General features: G+C 39.2%; 1 protein-coding gene across 1 annotated transcript in view; it reads right to left on the reverse strand.

The window, feature by feature from the left end:
• The window catches only part of PTPRD (protein tyrosine phosphatase receptor type D), a 420,315-nt gene that overhangs the window by 47,114 nt on the left and 352,927 nt on the right, over positions 1 to 20,274 (reverse strand). The window contains 1 exon segment of the mRNA XM_035569749.2: positions 12,602 to 12,777. Within this exon segment, the coding sequence (XP_035425642.1) occupies positions 12,602 to 12,777 (176 nt within the window).

Genomic DNA, 20,274 nt, shown 5'->3' on the forward strand with positions numbered 1-20,274 from the left:
TAGATACATATCTCTGGGAGAGTATAGGCATATGTAAGATCTTATAGGCTGTATCATTTCTAAAATTCATCTGAACTGAGTATTTGAAATTCAAAAACTGGATAGAAAATAAGTACTTCTGCAGTGCAACACAATCCTGTCTAAGGTCTTAACTACAGTAGCCTTGAAAAAGTTCCAGACTGGATTTAGAAATAACATAAATGAGCTCTCCATCACCATTTGTAAGAAATCAAGCAGGGAAGGCAGGAAGCCAGAATGGCTTAGTAAGGACCTGCTTATCAGTCTGAGGTGTAAGAAGGAAATGCACTGGCAGTGGAAGTAGGGACATGTAGCCTGAGAAGAGTACAGAGATGCTGTTTGGATGTGCAGGGATGGGGTCAGGAAAGCCAAGGCATGGATGGAACTGAATTCAGCAAGAAACGTAAAGAATAACAAGAAGGGGAACTGTAGGTACATTGGCCAGACAGAAGGGCAAAGGAGAGTGTATCCCCTCTGATAAACAAGAAGGTAATGACAGACGTGGAGTAGGCTGAGGTACTCAACAACTTCTTTGCCTCAGTCTTCACTGCCAGTCGGGCGTTCCAGGTTTAATTTCCCTGAACCTTTGGTGGCAGCTGGGGGATCCAAGTCCCTCCCACTGTAAGCAAAGAGCAGGTCTGACCACCTGATAGAACTGAACAGGTCTACTGAATTGGTCTATGGGGACCAATGACATGAATCCCAGGGTCCTGAGGAAACTGGCTGACACAGCTGCCAAACCACTCCCCATCATATTTCAAAACTCCTGGCACTCAGGGGAAGTCCCTGATGACTGGAAAGAGCAAAACATCACTCCCATTTTAAAAAAGGGTAGAAAGAAAGACCCAGAGAACTACAGACTGGTGAGCCTCACCTCTGTGCCTGGCAAGTAATGGAACAGATCCTTCTGGAAGCAATATCAGGGTACATGCAAGACAAGAAAGTGATCCAAGACAGTCAGCACAGCTTCACCAAAGGCAAATCATGCCTGACCAATCTGGTGGCCTTCTATGACGCAGGGACTGCATTAGTTGATAAAGGGACACTGATCAATATCTTCTACTTGGACTTCTGCAAGGCCTTTGACATGGTCCCACATGACATCCTGATCTCCAAATTGGAGAGATATGGATTTGATGGGTGGACTGTTCAGTGGATAAGGAATTGGCTTGAAGGCCACATTAAGAGAGTTTTGGTGAACAGCTCTATATCCAGATGGAGGCCAGTGATGAGTGGTGTCCCTCAGGGGTCTGTCTTGGGACTAGTGCTGTTTAATATCTTTATCAATGACATAGACAGTGGGATTGAGTGCACCCTCAGCAAATTTGCAGATAACACCAAGACGAATGGTGCAGTCGATACAACAGAAGGAAGGGTTGCCATCCAAAGAGACTTGAGACTGGGATAAGCTTGAGAAGTGGGCCCACATGGACCTAATGAGGTTCCACAAGTCCAAGTCCAAAGAGCTGCACCTGGGTCAGGGCAATCCCAGACATGAGTACAGACTAGGAGACCTCATTGAGAGCAGCCCTGCAGAGAAGGACCTGGGGGTTCTGGTGGACTGAAAGCTCAACACACACCAGCAGTGTGCATTTGCAGCCCGGAAGACCAACTGCATCCTGGGCTACATCAACAGAGAAGTGGCCAGCAGGTTGAGGGAAGTGATTGTCCCTCTCTACTCCGCTTTTGTGAGGCCCTACTTGGAGTACTGCATCCAGCTCTGGGGTCTCCAGCACAATAAAGATATGGACATATTAAAGCAGGTCGAGAGGAGAGCCATGAAGATGATCAGAGAGCTGGAGCAGCTCTCCTGTGAAGAAAGGCTGAGAGAGCTGGGGATATTCAGCCTGGAGAAGAGAAGGATCCAAGGATAACTCACCGAGGCCTTTCAGTACTTAAAGAGGGCTTATAAAAAATGAGGAGCAACTTTTTACTGAGGCAGACAATGACCGGACAAGAGGGAATGGTTTAAAGTAAAGGAGGGGAGATTTAGATTAGATGTTAGAAGAAAATTCTTCACTCAGAGGATGGTGAGACACTGTAACAGGTTGCCCAGAGAAGTTGTGGATGCCCCATCGCTGGAAGCGTTCAAGATCTGGTTGCACGAGGCCCTGCGTAACCTGATCTATTGGGTGGCACCCCTGACCACAGTAGGGGATTTGGAAATACATGATTTTAAGGTCCCTTCCAACCCAAGACATTCTATGATATTCTAAGATATTCTGTGATATTTAAGCTAATTCATTCATAACAAACTTCAGTCCTCTAAATCAAACCTCACTACACCCTTACTTTTTAAATTTTCTGAGTTATGATTAGTATTCTGACAGTTAATACTGAAATATAATTGATAATTAAAAAGATATCTCCCAAACTGTTTCCATTCTGATCCTCATGACTGAGTGTGGCACAGCTAATTAAAGAAAAAGAAACTGATATTAAAAGCAATCTTGGGCATATTTGAAATACATTCATCTTTCATTGTCCTTCTCATCTTTCATCTTCATCTATACAAGCCAAGAACAGTTCAGAACTATATTGCTGCCATCAGTGTGAGATGCTCTTTTGGTACTCTTCTTAACAGCATGGATGGCAGGGTCTTAGTGAATTCGTTTTGAAAGATGAATCTGCCAAACAGTTAAGTACAGCAAGAATTCCAAGAATTTTCCTTTGAAAAGGTCGATACGATTGTAAGTGAGAGGAAAAGTGAATGGGATGACTTTTTTTTTTTTTTTCCTAAGCCTTTTCCTGTACTAAAGATTGATCACTGTGTACAGCCTGAATAATTCTTTCACTGAATGAGATATCAGTTAAAAATATATTGAACAATTCATCTTACTATTCAAGTGCTGTAATGAAGATTTTCAATGGTCCATACCATAGAAAATGATATTTATATTTATATAATAGAGCTATCTCTTTCCACTGATATGAGTATGTAAGAATCCAGTGAAATTAATATATATCTATATATATCTATATATATCTCTCTATATATAAAAACAAAAGAGTAGAACATTAGAGCAATAAAGTTCTATTATTCTTATAGGTTTTCATTCACCTGAAAGCCACAAGTGAATGGATGAAACAATATGAAAATCAAAAATATAGCATTGGAGAACAGATCAAAATTTTGGAAGCCTTAAATTGTTTCAGCTTGGAATTTGATTTTTGAATAGAACTTCTGAGTTGTAGTGAGTTTTCTACTACTAGTTTAATGCATTGATAAAATTGTTAATGTCACAAATGTATATTTTATGCAGTTCCTGTGATACTGATCAGCAAGACCACAAAAAAAAAAAAATCTATTACCAACATGTGCCTTTCAATACACAGCTGTATCTGTTAACTTCCTTAGAAACTAGGAAAAGCTTTGTAAATGATGGAAAATTTAAATCAGAATATCTTCCTTCAGAGACACTTGTGTGAAGAACTTAAATTTTTGATGTGTATTTCTCATTGTAATTTAGAACCAGTCCTAAGTCTTTCAACAGAATCTGACACATAAGGAAATTTGGGGTTATTTTTTTCTAAATAACACTGAATTAATTAACTGACCTTTTCAAGTCTGAAATTCCTCTGAAGTAATAGGGTGCAGTGCTAAAATAAACATGAACTAATCTTTGCATTTTGAAACAAGTTTACACAATTTTTACTTTTGCAAGGAAAGCTTGTAACTCAAAATGTCAATGGCCATTCTCTTTACGTGGCAGAGTCCCTCTGTCTGCAATAAGAAAATAATTATATGAGGCAGTCCTTTATGTCTTACAAAGCAAAAGAACCAGGTAAATAAAGTCAAATTACAGAAGTACAATGGAGTTTTGATTAAACCATTGTCTAAACATATGCCTCAAGAACACGTTATTTTCCAGAAAACTATCAGCTTACCTTAAAGCAAAGTGAAAAAAACACATCATTGATGGGCACTGAATCAAACAATGAAAAACTTGGTGGTGCTTTGACAAGCATTTGTGACAGGTGGAGGTATTGCAATATCATTTCATTTAAGACTGCAATATAAGCAGGTTTTGAAAGCTTACAGTGGAAAAGACTGAAGCGGACATCCTACAGAATTTTCTCAATTCATAACATTGTATTCTGGAAGTTCTTTCAATAGCTTTGCTGCAAAGTTGATTTCTTGCTCTTAGAGCCCCACAGGAGGAGAAAACTGTTGATTGCCATGACCTTTTTAACAGCTTTTCACGTGCTGGAAGAGTAATATGTTTTCTTTCACTGTCTTATACATAAAACACATCCAATTCTTTCTGGTTTCCCTGTATATCATTTCTCCAACATCTGATTGTTGACATTCTCCTCTAGATCCTCTTTAATTTACCAATATATTCTAACATTGAGCATTCATTCTGTATGTCCTCAACTCCAAATGCGTATAAGCCAAAATAGCCAGACAAGGCCTGACAAAACTTGCAGCCTATGTACTGGTGTTAGAGCATGCCTTTTCACATAACATTAACCCTGCTTATAGTATAGCATGTGCACAGCTCTTTTTCATGGATAACATACGGCCTGAGCTTTAGCCCTTTGCATAGCACTTCCACCTGTAATGTGCCTAGAAAAATGGTCTTTAGGTCGGTGTACTCTATGTTAGTATAAGTTCATGATTAGATTCTCGCATGGGCACTGAATGAATTAAACACCTATGACTGACTGCTTTTGAATGAGAGTTGTGCCCCCGAGAATGCTTCCATAACGCACTGCCATATGGCTGAGTTTTACAGTTCTGATCAGATAGACTGTGACTCCTCCTGCTCTAACTCCTACAACAGTGCAGGAATTCTTGGACTATGGCCATCACATTCTGTTACAGTGAAAGAAAACAGTACAAACCTACACAATTTTATTTTCATTTTTGTAAATCTGGTGAACACATGGTGTACATGAGTTTAGATTTTTTTATTTTTTCTTCTCCTTTTGGCCAGCCACCTTTCTCATTCATTCATCTCCTGACTCATCTTAGTATGTTGAGAGCACTAAAGAAATGAAACAAAATTCCAAGGTATGTTATTGATAAAGAAGTTATTGGTTTTCCACTAAAACGGGGGACTGAACAATGAAAAAAATGTAGATTTAATTTCTCTTTAGTAAAATAATGTAACTTGACATGAAAGAATGCTATCTGCAATTTATGTGCTATCTAGTAATACGTATGCTAGAAGAATTATTAACTACTCACCAGATTAAATCACACACAGATTCACACAGAATCATCTAGGTTGGAAGAGACCTCTAAGACCATCTAGTCCAACCTCTGACCTAACACTAATAAGTCCTCCACTAAACCATATCACTAAGGTCTACATCTAAACATCTATTAAAGACCTCCAGGGATGGTGACTCAACCACTTCCCTGGGCAGCCCATTCCAATGCCTAACAACCCTTTCAGTAAAGAAATTCTTCCTAATATCCAACCTAAACCTCCCCTGGTGCAACTTTAGCCCATTCCCCCTCGTCCTGTCACCAGGCACGTGGGAGAATAGACCAACCCCCACCTCGCTACAGCCTCCTTTAAGGTACCTGTAGAGTGCGATAAGGTCGCGCTGAGCCTCCTCTTCTCCAGGCTGAACAATCCCAGCTCCCACAGCCTCTCCTCGTAAGACTTTTTCTCCAGATCCCTCACCAGCTTCGTTGCCCTTCTTTGGACTCTCTCGAGCACCTCCATGTCCTTCTTGTAGCGAGGGGCCCAAAACTGAACACAGTACTTGAGGTGCGGCCTCACCAGAGCCGAGTACAGGGGGACAATCACTTCCCTAGTCCTGCTGGCCACCCTGTTTCTTAAGCAAGCCAGAATGCTGTTGGCCTTCTTGGCCACCTGAGCACACTGCTGCCTCATATTCAGCCAACTATCAACCAATACTCCCAGGTCCTTCTCTGCCAGGCAGCTTTCCAACCACTCATCTCCCAGCCTGTAGTGCTGCTTGGGGTTGTTACGCCCCAGGTGCAGGACCCGGCACTTGGCCTTGTTGAACTTCATACAGTTGGCCTCAGCCCATCTGTCCAGCCTATCCAGATCCTCCTGCAGAGCCTTCCTACCCTCGAGCAGATTGACACACGCACCTAACTTGGTGTTGTCTGCAAACTTACTGAGGGTGCACTCGATCCCCTCATCCAGATCCTCTGTAAAGATATTAAAGAGAGCTGGCCCCAGTACTGAGCCCTGGGGGACTCCACCAGTGACCGGCCTCCAGCTGGATTTAACTCCATTCACCACGACTTTTTGGGCCCGGCTACCCAGCCAGTTTTTAACCCAACAAAGCGTATGCCAGTTGAAGCCAAGAGCAGCCAGTTTCTTGAGAAGAATATTGTGGGAAATGGAGTCAAAAGCCTTACTGAGATCAAGGTAGACCACATCCATAGCCTTTCCCTCATCCACCAAGCATCACTTTGTCACAGAAGGAGATCAGGTTCGTCAAGCAGGACCTGCCTTTCATAAACCCATGCTGACTGGGCCTGATCACCTGCTTGCCCTGCAAGTGCTGCGTGATGACACTCAAGATAATCTGCTCCATGAGCTTCCCTGGCACTGAGGTCAAACTAAACTATAAGACATGCTAAAACTAAACTAAACTATAAGACATGCATATTTTTTTAGTTCCAGCAAAAAGTAGATAATATTTTATTTCTATTTTCCTATGCTTAAATACATGTTTCACAACTTTTAAAAAGAACATTTCTATATACCTGTTATGTCCAATAACATAAATCAACTACATTTTGTCTAAATGCTGTAAAGCACACATGCACTTGGGAGTATATTAATGAATATATATATTCTGTAATGAATTGTTAAGTGCATGTCCTGATGATTTTTCTACTCATGTTAGTGAAGATAACTTATTGCCACTTATATTGGATCCAGTATTTTGACCTGTAATAGCTCCAGTATAACATGTCAAAACATACTAACGATGAAACATCTCAAGTTTGTTGCTGAAGCCCTGCACAACAAATAGAAATGACACAGGACCCATACTAATAGTCCCATCTATTTCACTCTATTTCACTATTGGGGTACAAAATACAGGATATATGACTTTTCTACTGGGTTTGTTTCTACCTCCCTATTTCCAGTAAAAACTCAGGATTACATATATCTCAGGATGCTCACTGTATCAAGGTGTTCAATTTTGACACTACAGGATGAATATTCTGTGCTTAAATATTTATATAATCTTGGTTTGTAATATTGATGATACCACTTCCTGACAGTCAAATGACTGGATAAGGCTATCAGAACGCTACAAATGAAGTCTCCTCATGTATTCAGTTAGTCATTAGCAAATTTGAACAAAGCCGGTAATATCAGTATGAAAACTAAAGCTTTCTTCATCAGGATAGTCGGGATCTGGCTCTTATTTGAGCAATCCAGCTGGCGACCAGTCATGAATTGGTGTTCCCCAGGGGTCAGTGTTGGGGACTATCTTCTTTAATATTTTTATTGGTCATTTGAATGAGGGAATTAAGTGCACCCTCAGTAAGTTTGCAAACAACACCAAGCTGGGGGGAAGTGTTAATCTGATGGAGGGTTGGAAGGCCCTGCAGAGGGACCTGGACAGGTTGGATCAATGGGTAGAGACCAATAGGATGAGGTTCAACATGGCGAAGTACCGGGTCCTGCACTTTGGTCAAAACAACCCCATGCAGTGCTACAGGCTTGGGGCAGAGTGGCTGGAAAGCTGTGCAGAGGAAAAGGATCTGGGGGTTTTTGCCTGAACATGAGCCAGCAGTGTGCCCAGGTGGCCAAGAAGGCCAATGGCATTCTGGCTTGTATCAGGAATAGTGTATCCAGCAGGACCGGGGTGGTGATTGGCCCCCTGTACTCAGCTCTGGTGAGGCCGCACCTCAAGTACTGTGTTCAGGTTTGGGCCCCCCAGTACAAGAAAGACATCGAGGCCCTGGGGTGTGTCCAGAGAAGGACTATAAAGCTGGTGAAGGGCCTGGAACACAAGTCCTGTGAGGAGCAGCTGAAGGAACTGGGGTTGTTTAGTCTGGAGAAGAGGAGGCTCAGGGAAGACCTCATTGTTCTCTACAAATACCTGAAAGGAAAGTGCGGGGAGCTGGGGGTTGGCCTCTTCTCACAGGTAACTTGTGATGGGACTAGAGGGAATGGCCTCAAGTTGCACCAGGGGAGGTGTAGGTTGGAAATTACATTTCTTCTCAGCAAGGGTGGTTAGACATTGGAATGGGTTGCCTAGGGAGGTGGTGGAGTCACCATCCCTGGGAGTGTTTAAGGAAAGGTTGGACGTGGTACTTGGGGACATAGGCTAGTGGGTAATATTGGTGGTAGGTGGATGGTTGGACCAGATGATCTTGGAAGTCTTTTCCAATCTTAATGATTCTATGATTCAATGATGATTGCTAGGATCATTATATTGCCATTTAACTTTGACCTTACTGGTGTTTTTTTGACAGAAGTTTCTACTCCTAGATGTTATCGTCCCAGCATATAAAATATTGCCAATGAGGTTAAGGAGGGAGTATTTTCTATCAGTTCCAAAGCAAAGGAAAAGATTGAATTCTCTTTCAAGTAAATAATCCACAACAAGATACTACTCTGAAACAGCGGACAGAACTGAATGCTTCCTCTTTGAGATGGTGTTATCTTTTGCTATAAAAGACATTTTCTATAAAAGAGATTCTTTATCTTCATCTTATCATTCACATCAATATATACTCTACATGACTGAAAGCTGGAAAAAATGGACCACGTTCTATAGCACATAAATTCTCAGAAAATTAAATTAATTCAGAAGATCTGGAAAAAAAAAAAAAGAGAAGAAGAAAAACTGCGCTGCTGGAGGAGGAGAGGAAGACAATGGAGTAGGAAAGAAACGTATTACATATTTATGCTTAATACACTTAATAGCTTTCCTTACTGTAAGACACGACTGTTTCTCTTAATCATTAATTTTCAATCTTTAATATTCTTCTTTTCTTTCATTCATATTAAGCCCATGAATGTGACAATTATGCTAGCAACGCAGTTCCATTCACTGCCAGTGAATCCTTTTTTGGTATAAATTATGTGCATGATAGCTGGATGATGGTACTGACTTTCTCTCTCTAGTCTGGCTTATGTCAAGTGAGATTCAGGTGATGACATTTCAAATGAAACCAACAAAGAGTGAAAAATCTTCTCTTTTCCTAAGGCTTTCTACTAGGCAAACATATGAATTATGAATTTATTTTAACACTATCATTTGATGTACTCAGCTGTAAAATATCTGCATTCTCAAAGCTGAAGTTAGTCAGACATATAACTCATGCTAATGAACCAACTTTGTTTCTGCAGATGCAATTAAAGTCCCCATCTTTATCTATCCCATCCAGGTAAAAAAATTCACTTCTCTCCTGCTATAGATTATGCTATGTAAGAATGATAGCGTGAGAAAAAAATGTCAAGGAAATCTTTTCATCATATTTTTTTCACAAATAGGTATTCACATTGCTGCTTCACCATCAATACCATTAATTACATTATTTGTACTTCCTGTATTAGGAAAAGAGGTAACTTGTATGCTGTATTCACAGAGCTGCAGACTACACCTCAGTTACATTGGAGCTGAATTATGTACCAGATATATGGTCTCTAATAATATACACTGAGTGCATGAAACTTATTGTATCTATGAATACAGAATAAGCTAAATTGAGTACGAAGAAATACACAGACATTAGCACTGAATGAACAGACAATCCATTGACTGGAGTGTAAGGTCTCTCACTACACTCAAGGAATGTATTGCTGCTGAATGCTAATCATTTGTGGAGGTGATTACTATTCTGATCACTGTTTTTGTAGGGTGAAGTCAGCAAAGGGTATATGTGGCTTAAAACTCTTCTAAGAAATTATTGAAGAGAATGAATACAATTTCATTTAGTTACATGAAAACATCTTTCTAGGCAGTGTCTGTCTGTGGCCTGCAATATTAAGATAACTGTTAAATATTTCAGTAAAATTTCTGAAATTAACTGCTTATTAGGATCAGATTTCTTCCTTAGCATTGATGCTATTTAGCAGCAACTTTATTATATAAGAAGCAATTAGTGAAGAAATAGGCAGAATTTTTTTATGCTTAATTCCAAACACCTTTTAGTACCTAGACTAACCAAGGCCTGCAGTCTCAAGATAAAATAAAGCTTTCTGATAATATTACCCCCTGCTATGTACTAATTGTCAACAGGTACATAAATGTAGTGGTGTTAATGTAGCTTGAATTTACATGCAGCAAGTGATTCTGTAATTAAAATGTCATACATTAACTGAACTGGGAAAACAAAACAAAACAAATAAATTACTCTATTTTTAAAAAGTGATGAAATGTTAAAAGAATAAATATATATGTACTTCAGTAAGCCTCCTGAAAGGAATGACTTTTGCCAAGATGTTCAACAAATTATGTAATCATTGCAACTATATGCATCCAAGCATGAAAAAACACCAGTGACAACAGAGTATGGTGCATTGCCTCCTGTTCAAAACTTACACATGTAAAGACATGTTCCTTTTGAAGTGGGGGTCGGTCATCCATGAGCTGCTGAAATGTCAACTATTATTCAGTTTACTACTTGTTATTGATTTAAAAGATTTTCTGGATGATAAATCGCTCTTCCTCCTTCTCTTTCTCTTTCTCTCCTTTCTTTACAAACTTTTCTTGATCTTCTTTATCTATGGCATTTGCTGCCACATGTTGCCCAGTGCCTTAGGCACCTTTACCTTTTGTATTGCTATGGGCCTTCCATTTGCAATCCTGTAACCTGCCTTCTACTTGCAGCTCCCCACCCTTTCACACAGACTCCCAAGAGCGTGTAACCCAGAACTCTTGTGGCAGTATTTTTCCTGTGTTGACACTCTTGTGAGATATTGTCATGGCTTTGGAGGGGATAGAGTTAATTTTCTTTGTAGAGGCTTGTATAATTTTATGTTTTGGATTTTTTATGAAAATAGTGGTGATAACAAACCAATGTTTCAGTTGTTGCTGAGCCAGTGCTTACACAGAGCCAAGGACTTTTCTGCTTCTAGTGCTGCTCTGTCAGTGAGGAGGCTGGGAGTGTACCAGGAGCTGGGAGGGGACAGAACCAGGACAGCTGGCCCAAACTGAACAAAGACCTATTCTATACCGTATGACGTCAAGCTGAAAAATAAACATTTGGATAAAGCAGGAGAAAAGGGGGGATGTTTGGAGTGATGGCATTTGTTTCCCAACGAAACTGTTATGTGTGATGAACCCTGCTTTCCTGGAAGTGGCTGAACATTTGCCTGCTGAGGGAAAGTAGTGAATGAATTCCTTGTTTGACTTGCACACGTGGCTTTTGTTTTACCTAGCAAACTGTCTTTATCTCAACCCATGAGTTCTCACACTTGTATATCTCCAGTTTTCTTCCCCTTCCCACCTGGGGAGAGTGAATGAGAGGCTGTGTGGGGCTGAGCTGCCCACTGGGGTTAAACCACAACAGTTATTCAACTCATGGCATTCATATCACTTGCAATTATGTTGTTTTATTATGGCAATTTTGCATGGGAAGCAATTGCTATAGATGTTAAAATCACCCCTTCCTTCTCCCCTTTTCTGATTTCTACATTTGTCTGCAGCTTCTGGTTTACACTAAAAGACCCAGTAATATGTTTGCAGAAATGAACCTGTTGTGCGGCTCCTTACCCAATCAATGTGTGCACCTATCAGCAATAACAGCATCATAAGCAGGAACAACTGATGTAGAGTCTGAGTATGTCTTAACATAACATACAGAGTTATTGTGGGTAAAATATGTTGGGGAGACCACTTGCTGTACCTTTTCTCACTATTGTTCTCTCTCTCTTTTATTTTTTTTTTCCCCAGGGAATGTATTTGCATTATATGCCACAAAATATGGACTCTACTAGTAAATCTTCATGCCACACAGAGTGGTCTGTCTTTCCCTCATTTTCATTTCCATTATATAACAAAAAAATTGCTATTTTTATTTCTTTCTACTTTATAATAATAGCCATTCAACACTGTTGTTATAAGTATCGTTATGTTTTAGCCCTTTAATTTCCTAATGTTACTTTGCCTTGTAAAATTGTATTTGAAATATCACAGATAATTTTCTATTTTATTACTGCATATGTTAATGCAGTTTTCCTTGCAGCCAGCATGTGATAAAATAACATTCTTATGTTTTTAAGCAAATCAAAATTGTCAATGATCTTAATGAATATGTAATCTATACCATGCAGAAGTGAAAACTGGCATAAATGAAAATTGGCTATTGGCATACATTAACTTCCTTATCACAATATACACAATTATATTTTTGATACTATAGAGGAAAAATCTGTGTGGATAAAGAAATTTCAATTTTTTCAGAGGATTAAAAACTTCCAAAATAAGTGGTATGACTTTGTAATTTCACAGGTGAAACTAACATTTCCTATGCAAGTGGTGGCAACTGAACAAAAAAGATTAGTTCCGATACAAGAGGCAGACGAACATATTAAAAAAAAAAATCTTAGCTAAGTGATTTCTCAGGTAAAATAATATTAACTTTGCATTTTTCTGTATATTGATTTGCTTTCCTTACCCTGGACCTCTCCTCCAGCTTTGTCATCATGACGACAGTTGCACCCCGTTGTTCCCACATCATTCTCCAGAAGTCTCCAAAAGTTTCTGGCAATGCCCCTTGTGTTGCTATATACGCATTCTGCTTTCTGTATCCATCTATGTAGTTGGCATTGATGTAGTCACTGCCTGGTATGCCTACAAAGAAAGATGAATGATTACATTGGGCAGCATTTCTGCAAAGTCCTATTGTGCAAGAGCTAAAAATCCTGTCACACAGCTGGATCATGAATCTGAGCCTGCTGCATGTCATGTAGTACATGGGTACTTGCAAGTGAGAGTACTGAGCTTCAGGAGCTGAGGGGTATGATGGCCTCTCTGGGAGTATATATTCTTTGGAAACAAAGGAGCCAGTTTGATAAGGAAGTAGAAAAGCCAGAAAATCTGTAGTAGAGGGAGAAACCTGGTAGTGAAAACAGAAGTATTCACAAGCTGAGCTGACACTGCCTGTTGTCACCCACACACATGGAAAATCTCTGCCAGGGCCAGACAGGGCAGCCTCCCTGCAGACATCCTGAGTAGGCTCCATTTAACTATCTCATTGAGCTTGTTGCATTTCTTTTAAACATAGGAGAAGGGTTCATGTTGTCAAATTATTAACATTATTGTCACATGCATTTTTCCTATTAAATGTGAAACTAAGAGCTTCATTTTAACAAAACTTAGCATGCAAGTTTAAGAAACTGGAATCTGCTGTACAGTGTGTGCATCAGATAAAGGCCTTCACAAGCCTGAATAAAAATTATGTGTATGAAATGGAGGCAGAAGTCAAGACTTGTGGGTAAACTGAACCTACACTATCAATCACCTGAGACTCAGGTACTTTGGACTAGATAGGGACTTTGATTGTGTCAACTCAGCCTTTGGCAAGCAGGCTCTTGCTCATTTTGTCTGTGTGGCCACATCTGAAGGTGAGCCAGCTACTACCTGGAAGCTATTTAAGTGAGGTTATGCCATTGCCATGGCTGTACAGAGAACTTGTTCATAACACACTGCCTGCCAAAGTCGAGGAGGAAGTGCTGACTGTAGTGAGGATCATGTTACTGGTCTGAACTAAAGACAGCAATGCTCATAGAAAGGAGTAAATAGGGACATGCAGGTTTCTGTCCTGCTCCTACGGGATTCAGTGCTGCAGTGTCCAGCTTTTCTTCTCAGACTACGAACCAGTTCTTCTCAGACTACGAACCAGTCCAGCACCAGAGCTTTGATATCACTGCTATTGTTTTAGATGATGACTTCGGGAAGAAAAGATACCCATGTGAGATCTATGGGCTAGTGAGATCCCTAAACAGTCTTTCCCACATTACTACAGTGTTGAACACAAGTGTTCCCAAGAAGAGTTTCAGAGTACAGAACTGTGCAACACAATAAAATGTTAGAAAAGGTATGTTGAAGTAATTAACAGAAGTTCGTTCTTCTTTTAACAGCAATGAATGGTTTATGTTCACACAGACAACGTACCATGCCCAAGTCTACAGTCACAGGTTCCACACACTGTTTCAAAAGGCAGTTGAGGTGATACAACCTTCCTAACTTATGCTAAAGCTGTGAATATTTTCACTCTATGGAGCAACAGTGTTGAATTTCACTTGGGTATGAACCACAGTAAATTGCTGAATATGTTGAAAGGAATGTTTCCCAAGCTTTCTGTCATAAAATGAACATCCAAATCTATTGTGTTCTGTTATCTTCTGCTGGTGATCCCAGAGCAGGAACTACTAAGGCTGCACACTCCTGTCTTTCCTGACAACCAGTGGCATGCATCTGCAAATAATTTCCAAAATTAAAAAAATAAATAAATCAAATGGGCAGTAGCGATACCTTTTTAACACTTTTTATTTTTATTTTTAACTACAGTTTGAAGAGTTCTGCTTATTCTGGGTAAGCCTAATTTTTAATTTAATTCCTTAGCAATGACCAAACCCACTGATTAATGGTGTCACTAATTAAGAAACAATATAATTTTGAAATGATTCGGATTATGAGTCACTACAGCAGAAATCTGGCCTAAAATTTGTCTTTATTGTCTTCATATTATTATTACCACCCAAACAAAATTATGGAATTCACTGTTTTATACATTCAGATTAGATTTAAACACAAATTTTAATTTGATTTGACTTCTGTACCAGTAAAGGAAAAACCTGACAAAATATTTTAGGCTAGTAGAGTTTGTAACCTCAGGGGCACAAGAGAGACAAAAAATGGCACCCCTCAGGCAGCATGCATGGATGGACACGGGAAGACTGGCTGACTATGATTAGAACTGATTGAAAGTATCTCGAAGAAAAATAAAACGTAAAACCTTCAAAACCTGCATAGTCTATAGCTGAAAAGCACAATTTCCCTCTATAAATGGAGTTGTTATTTAAAAGCTTCCCTCTTGTAAACTTGGAAGTTTTTTTACACAACACTTCTTATTGTGAAAATTGGAATTAATGACTCAGAAGATACAACTGCTCGGCACAATGCCATATTTTCTTCCCTTATCAAGATAATAAAACACTTTCGCACAAAACAGATGAGAAAGAAAAATGAAGCCAACAGGAGAAATCTACACCAACTGGGTATTATTACCAAAGGAACTGAGAAAGCTGGTAAAAAATGTTTTCTGCATAAATTAGGATTACATTATGAGGCCTGGTATCATACTTTGAAGCATATGTTATAAATAAAAGCCTGAGGAAAAAATGAAAAAGAAAAACAACACTTTGTAAAGTGGTTAAATGATCTTCTGGGAAAGCTGTCCTCTAGAGCTGATACCTCACAACTCAACAAAAAAAAATAAGCATAAGTTATTGTGCACTAAAGAATGATCTCCTGGAGATACTGCAGATCCCCTTGGAAACTCTGCAAAGGCATATGGAAAATAAGGAGGTGATTGGTGACAGCCAACATGGCTTCACTAAGGGCAGATCATGCCTGACAAATCTGGTGGCCTTCTATGACAGGGTTACAGCATCCATGGGTAAGGGAAGAGCAACTGACATCATCTATCTGGACTTGTGCAAAGCTTTTGATGCTGTTCCGCATGTCCTTGTCTCTAAATTGGAGAGACATGGATTTGATGGATGGACTACTCAGTGGATAAGGAATTGGCTGGATGGTCGCACTCAAGGAGTTGTGGTGAACGGCTTAATGTCCAAGTAGAGATCAGTAATGAGTGGTGTTCCTCAGAGGTCAGTACTGGGACTGGTGCTGTTTAATCTTTTTTGATTGACACGGACAGTGGGATTGAGTGCACCCTCAGAAAGGATGTTGATGACACCAAGCTGTGTGCTGTGGCTGACATGCCAGAGGGAAGAGATGACATCTAGTGGGACCTGGACAGACTTGAGAGGTGGGCCCATGCGAACCTCATGAAATTCGTCAAGGCCAAGTGCAAGGTGGCACACAAATACAGGCTTGGCAGCAAATGGACTGAGAGCTGCCCTGAGGTAAAGGGGTGTTGGTTGATGAGAAGCTCAACATGAGCTGGCCATGTGTGCATCTTCAGCCCAGAAAAAGCCAACCATATTCTGGGCTGTATCAAAAGAAGCATGACAAGCAGGTAGAGGGAGGTGATTCTGCCCCTATACTCTGCTCTGGCGAGTACTGGAATATTGCATTGAGTTCAGGGCCCCACATTCAAAGGACATGGACCTGTTGGAGGAAGGAGGAGGGCCCTGAAGATGATCAGAGGGTTGGAACACCCCTCGTATGAACAAAAGCTGAGGGAGTTGGAGTTGTTTAGCCTAGAGAAGAGAAAGCTCCAAAGAGACCTTCCAGTACCTACAGGAGGCCTAGGAAAGCTGGTGAGGGAGGGTAGTGATAGGACAAGGGGTAATGGCTTTAAAGTAAAAAAGGGTAGATTTATATTAAATATTAGGTAGAAATTCTTTTCTCAGAGGGTGGTAAGGTACTGGAACATGTTGCCCAGAGAAGCTGTGGATGCCCTGTCCCTGGAAGTATTCCAGACCAGGCTGGATGGGGCTTTAATCAGCTTGGTCTACTGGGAGGTGTCCCTGCCCAAGGCAGGGGTTGGAATGAGATAATCTTTAAGGGTCCCTTCCAACCCAAACCATTCTATGATTCTATAATCTTTACAAACCTTAGCAGCCAATGCTACTAGTACTCAATGTAAAAAAAAAAATAATCAGAATTTCTAAACTTGTTAATGCTCTTACATTTATTAATTCGCATTAAATTTATCAACGTATCATATTCAAATAATTTATAAATTGAATAAATTACAATTATTTAAATAGAATTATAAGAAGCTAGTTTTCAGATGATATCTTCCTTGATCACATATGCAAGCAAGAGACAATTGAAATTAACAATTACAGATATTTGCAAAGAGGATTTCCTTTCAGATAGGGTTAAAATAGAAATTTCCATTTTATTCTGCATTTGACTTTTATCAAGAGGACACAAAATGCCTTATATGTCCTTTAGCCAGAAAAAAAAATAAAAAAAATTATAAAGTAACTCAGTCCCATACTGTATGAAAATGATGTGGCTGGGACATGGGACGTGGACAGGAAAGCCTCTTCCACCACAGGACCAGGACCTGAGTTACTGCTGGTTTCTTAACTAATTCACTTTCAGGAAGAAAATTAGTTACTTCTTCAACAATTTACACTCTGAAGATTTTTGTCACAGATTTCTCTCTAGCAGAAGATAGGACTGTATAGGGTTATATCCCTACTGAAATCAAGAGATTTCTCAACACTCAGCTTCATTGTCTCTCTCACCCACAGGATCCATTAGGTGTTTTCTTTGTCCCTTTCACTATCAACCCCATTTTTTTGCACAGAGCCTCTTCATCGCTGTCTATACACATGACCTCAGTTTCTCATTCTGGGCTAAAATCCTTTCATATTCTGTAATACCATTTTGCCACTCCAACTTTCTGTCCCACATTTTGCCATACCAATTTTTCTTTATCAACTATGTTCCTCCAAGGGAAACTGCCTTATCATAAGAGGTTTAATGAAGTGTGTGCAGTTTAAAAACAACATTTACCAAACCTAAACATCTGTAAATCTCTACACTGACCAAGTGGAAACAATTATCAAAGGAAGATAAATCTAAATATTAAGTGTCACTTTCTGGAATGACTTTTCTGGCCATAACCTCATTTTGAGCTGAGAAAGAGGAACAATTCTCTGTCAAGTCCAATAGTGGAATAAATAAATAAATAAATAAATAAAAATCACATAGAACTAGTTTCATTGCACTGCAATAAAACCTTGCAAACCTTTGTTAGCTTCTATAGCCTGAAGGCAACATATGAACAAGCACCGAGGCAACTGCCATCATTACTTAAATTTGGGTGTAAGAATTAAGAGAGGTCAGTTCTGTGAAAACACGGGTCAAGAAGGGGACAAAGCAACTAAATTTTGCCTTCAGTAATATTGATATGAACCTTAACTAACTCTACTGGCATCAGTGGAGTTTAAAGAAGATTTAGGATGTCATACCTGAAGTGTTAATTTAAAGTAATCCAAGTATAACTTGACTTTTACAAGTCTCATTAAGGCAGAGACACAGTTTCTGCATAAAAAAGTAAGCTATCAGATCATAATTTTACTATAATTATTTTCTAGTAGCTTTTTCAATGATAGTGATAAATGACCAGAGTCTGCAATCTCCTTATTCTGCCAGACAGGAATAAAGCAGAACAGGGGATCAGATGAGTAGCTGAGCAGAAAGGACATCTCATTTTCAAATATCTCAGGAGAACAAAGCAGTAGAGTTTTTACTGAGAAAGACTGAATGAACAGTGAAACGATATTAGACAATCCCACAAATAAAGTGAAAAAAATTAAAAAACAAACAAATAAAAAATCCAAAACACAACAAAGAAAAAAGCACTCTATAGCTACTGCTTTATGGTGAGACTGTACTCACAAGCTGAAATGACAGTACAGCTTGCTGGAGCATGCACAGGGATGCACACCACAAGGCTAATAAAGCAGACCTCGGAATTACTCATTTGATTTCCTGAGGATGGTTATAATCTAAAATAGTTTTAATTAGACTTCACGTTTTATTCACAAACTGAAATCAAATCATGAAATTATTTCAAGTCTTTACAAAGGCTAAGTACCAAACAGCCTTTCTATTTAAAACAAATTAAACCATAAACCTTTGTTTCTGTGCTGCTTCCCTAAGAGATGTGGTGTTAGTCATAAAAAGAGCATGAAGTAATAGCATTAAATACTGTCATGTTTACAAGCAAGTTAGGAAAATGTAATGATGAACTGAAAATGCTGATCAAGCTGTACTATTGGTTTAGATCAATGACTGATGTTTTGACATGTCAGAGCAAAAACAAAGCTAGTCGATGCCAATAACAAATGTTTATGAAGAACTTTTTGCAATATGAAATCCTTGTAGGCAAGGAGGTTACCAAAATCAAATGGTCTAAGCACAAATCTGTGCTGCAAAACCTCACTGGAGAAAACAGTAGCACAGAACAATGAAGGTATTTGCAACCATGAGCACTGGTAAAATGAAAACCTTGTACAAAGAGTGAGGGAAATGCAGTATATAATATCCTAACATAATGTACGGTAAGGAAAGAAAAGTGAAAGAAAGAGAAAAACTATAGATTTGTGTATTGTGGATGAACAGTTAGGATTATGAGAATCTGGCAAAGAGGGAAAGGATGAAAGAGATATGGAATTTCAAAGTTAAATGTTTAATTACAGTAAGTTTTGGAAAGAAAGCAGTATCAAAAAGTGCTGGGCAGAACATGCAAAATTCAGCGGGACAAAGAAAGGGACTGTGTAGAGGGCAGAAGAAAATTATTTGGAAAAAAAAAAAAAGCAAGAAAATCTGGAAAATGTGACATATAGGGAATATATGGGAACTATGTATTAAGGCAAGAGGAGAAACATGTAAGGTTGATTTTAAGATAGGGCAGAATGAAAATAAATGCATTGTTCAGTGCAGTCCCTCAGAGACACAGCATTATGCCAGCACAATGGCCACAATATACTGTGATAGCAGTACCTTGAATGATAGTGCAAAGCAGATATCCAAATCCATCATGAAGTCATCATACTGTTTACAGCTGTCTGAAAGTTGGCTCAGTGATTCTCCAGCTCTTTAAGACTGAATAGCACTTAACCAATTTGAAAAAGACGTCTTGTTGGACAGAAATAATCATTTATATGTCTAAATGATACACTAAGAGGGCCAGTTTCAATGTGAGAGTGCACAGTAAATAGTGAGGTGCCAATTCTTCATTCTCTGTTCAAGAAAAAAGCCACTTGACATTTTGCTGAAGACTTCGAGATAGACAGTCTGGGTATGTGTACAGAAAAAAGTCACAATTGTGCCAAGCAGATTTCAAGAGAATCGAGAATGTCTCATTTTTTGTTGATAGATTATAAATATAACAGCTTAAGTAGTCCAGAATTATTATATATAACAGCATAGGCCATAATTATTATACCTTTTATTAATACTTCTATCATCATTGTAGTTGAGATAGCCACCATGAACACTACTCTAAATTGTTCATTGATCTTTCTGTAGTCTGTTGCCACATCACTGCAATACTTTCGCTATTCTTAGGGCACTCTAGAATTGCAGAGCTGAAGTGTCCTAAAATTAATCTCAGCATTTAATTACATTTTGTTT

This window comes from Cygnus atratus, chromosome Z (assembly GCF_013377495.2).
Source record: "Cygnus atratus isolate AKBS03 ecotype Queensland, Australia chromosome Z, CAtr_DNAZoo_HiC_assembly, whole genome shotgun sequence".
Classification (NCBI taxonomy): domain Eukaryota; kingdom Metazoa; phylum Chordata; class Aves; order Anseriformes; family Anatidae; genus Cygnus; species Cygnus atratus.